At 61.0% G+C, this 1,883-nt stretch overlaps 2 protein-coding genes across 2 annotated transcripts in view; both read left to right on the top strand.

The window, feature by feature from the left end:
* Positions 1-265: 265 nt before the first annotated feature.
* Positions 266-1,191, top strand: LOC108509371 (acrosin-like). Its single transcript, XM_017838772.1, has 2 exons — positions 266-297; positions 438-1,191. The coding sequence occupies exons 1-2, from the start codon at positions 266-268 to the stop codon at positions 979-981; spliced, it is 576 nt and encodes a 191-aa protein (XP_017694261.1). The 3' UTR covers positions 982-1,191.
* Positions 1,192-1,708: 517 nt separating this feature from the next.
* ARSA (arylsulfatase A) overlaps positions 1,709-1,883 on the top strand; it is a 4,991-nt gene continuing 4,816 nt past the window's right edge. Inside the window, exon 1 of the mRNA XM_017838771.1 lies at positions 1,709-1,735. Coding sequence (XP_017694260.1) covers positions 1,709-1,735 — 27 coding nt within the window. The remainder of the gene's footprint in view (positions 1,736-1,883) is intronic.

Genomic DNA, 1,883 nt, shown 5'->3' with positions numbered 1-1,883 from the left:
CCCTGTTCCCTATCCCAGGGCTGTCCTGTCCCATGTCCCCCATCCCAGGGCTGCCCTGTCCCATGTCCCCTATCCCAGGGCTGTCCTGTCCCATGTCCCCCATCCCAGGGCTGTCCTGTCCCATGTCCCCCATCCCAGGGCTGCCCTGTCCCATGTCCCCTATCCCAGGGCTGTCCTGTCCCATGTCCCCTATCCCAGGGCTGCCCTGTCCCCTGCCCCTAACCCGGGGCTGCCCTCCCCTTCCCCATCCACGGGTCCCTGTCCCATGTCCCAGGGCTGCCCTGCCCTTCCTGAGCTGTGAGTCTTGTGTCCCCTTGTCCCCAAGGCCTGGCTCTGCCCACAAAGCCCATCCAGTGCTCCTGGCAGCCCTGAGGTGTGGATGTGATCCCAGAACATCCACTCTCTGCACATCCCTGGTCACTGTGCTGAGATGGGAGAGGGTGCAACCCTAACAAGCCCCTGATCTGTTGCCAAGGCTCTGGAGGCTCCAGTCCCCAGGCAGAGCCTTCCTGTGTTGGGAATGTGGTTCTGGCAGGGGCTGGGAGAGAGGAGCCAGCCCTGCTGCTGCAGCAGCCCCCCACAAACCCTGAGCCCTCTCTCCTGCTGCAGGGGGACAGCGGGGGTCCCCTGGTCTGCAAGGACAAGAGAGCCGACTACTTCTGGTTCGTGGGAATGACCAGCTGGGGAAAAGGCTGTGCTGGGGCCAAACGACCCGGGATCTTCACCTCCACCCAGCAATTCCACGACTGGATCCTGCTCCAGATGGGATTGCTCCCAGCAATAACAGCTGCTCCAGCTCCAGAGCCAACCACTACCTCGACTCCTGAGCAGAATCCAGAGCCAGAGTCCAGCCTGACCCCTGTGGAGATGCCAATGGAGTTGGACAATTTTACACCCATTTCAATCCAACAACAGATACTGGGGCAATTCTTTAACCTGCTCCTGGAGCTCCTGCAGTTCCTAAAGGGAAAAAAGACTTGAACAGTGGGATGAGCAGATCCAGTTCTGGCTGCAGTGGATTACAATGATTCCCTGTTGGGACCAAAACCATTCCCTGGTGGGACCACGACTGTGGGGCCAAAAGCAGCCCCAGTGCCCAGGGCTGCTCTGTGCTGCCCATGCTCCTCCCCTGAGCCCACCTCGATGGTGAAGTTCAGTGTCTTATTGAAATAAAGTTGTTTGTGTTCCCCATTTACCTTGTTTTCAGCCCAATTCAGTCTCCTGTATAAAGTAAGGATGAGAAAATCGGGGAGGCAGGAGAGAAAATGAGCGGGACTGGCCCCTGTTTGGGGAGGAGACAAGGGCAGAGACAGGGAGGAGTAGAGAGGGGGGGGGGGTGGCTGAGCCCGGCTGGTGCAGAGAAGGGGCATCAGCACCAGTCCCACACACAGACTGCTGGCTGGCTGCTGCTGGCACTGAGCCCTGCACCCAAACCCCACAGGCTGCTCCTGCGGCCCAGCTTTCCCACGGCACAGCCTCAGGTGTCCCATTCCTGGGAAAAGCCAGTTCATAAAGGAGCGGGGCAGCAACAGGAGCAGCTGGAGCGGGGAGTCCTGGAGCTGCGAGGGCCGTGGAGGTGCTGGAGGATGCCCACCCTGAGCTGCTGCTGCCCAGCCAGGCGTGTCCCCTCTGCACCGAGGTGCTGCCCCTGGGGCTGCCGGGACCCCCCATCCCACCCTCCAGCCCAGGGGGGATCTCTGGATCCGGGATGTGCCCTCTGCTCCTCCTGGATCCTGTGAGATCCACCTCCAAGGAGCTGTGGTGGCTCTGAAGAAGCTGCTGGAGCCTGGTCCCTCCTGGGACATGTCACAGTCCTGTCAAAGGCTGAACATCCCACACAGAGCACAGGCCCTGTCCCGCATTCCCGGCAGGGTTGGGGGTCT

Source organism: Lepidothrix coronata, unplaced genomic scaffold (genome assembly GCF_001604755.1).
Source record: "Lepidothrix coronata isolate B3197 unplaced genomic scaffold, Lepidothrix_coronata-1.0 Scaffold357, whole genome shotgun sequence".
Taxonomy (NCBI): domain Eukaryota; kingdom Metazoa; phylum Chordata; class Aves; order Passeriformes; family Pipridae; genus Lepidothrix; species Lepidothrix coronata.
Note: the sequence above shows the minus strand (reverse complement) of the source record. Positions and strands in the feature narration are given on the sequence as shown.

Excerpts from the sequence above, each read along its gene's own strand:
- LOC108509371 (XM_017838772.1), top strand. The coding sequence starts at position 266 with ATGTCCCAGGGCTGCCCTGCCCTTCCTGAGCT. Across the intron at positions 298-437 it reads TGCCCTGCCCTTCCTGAGCT|AGGGTGCAACCCTAACAAGC; the intron begins GTGAGTCTTGTG and ends CTGAGATGGGAG.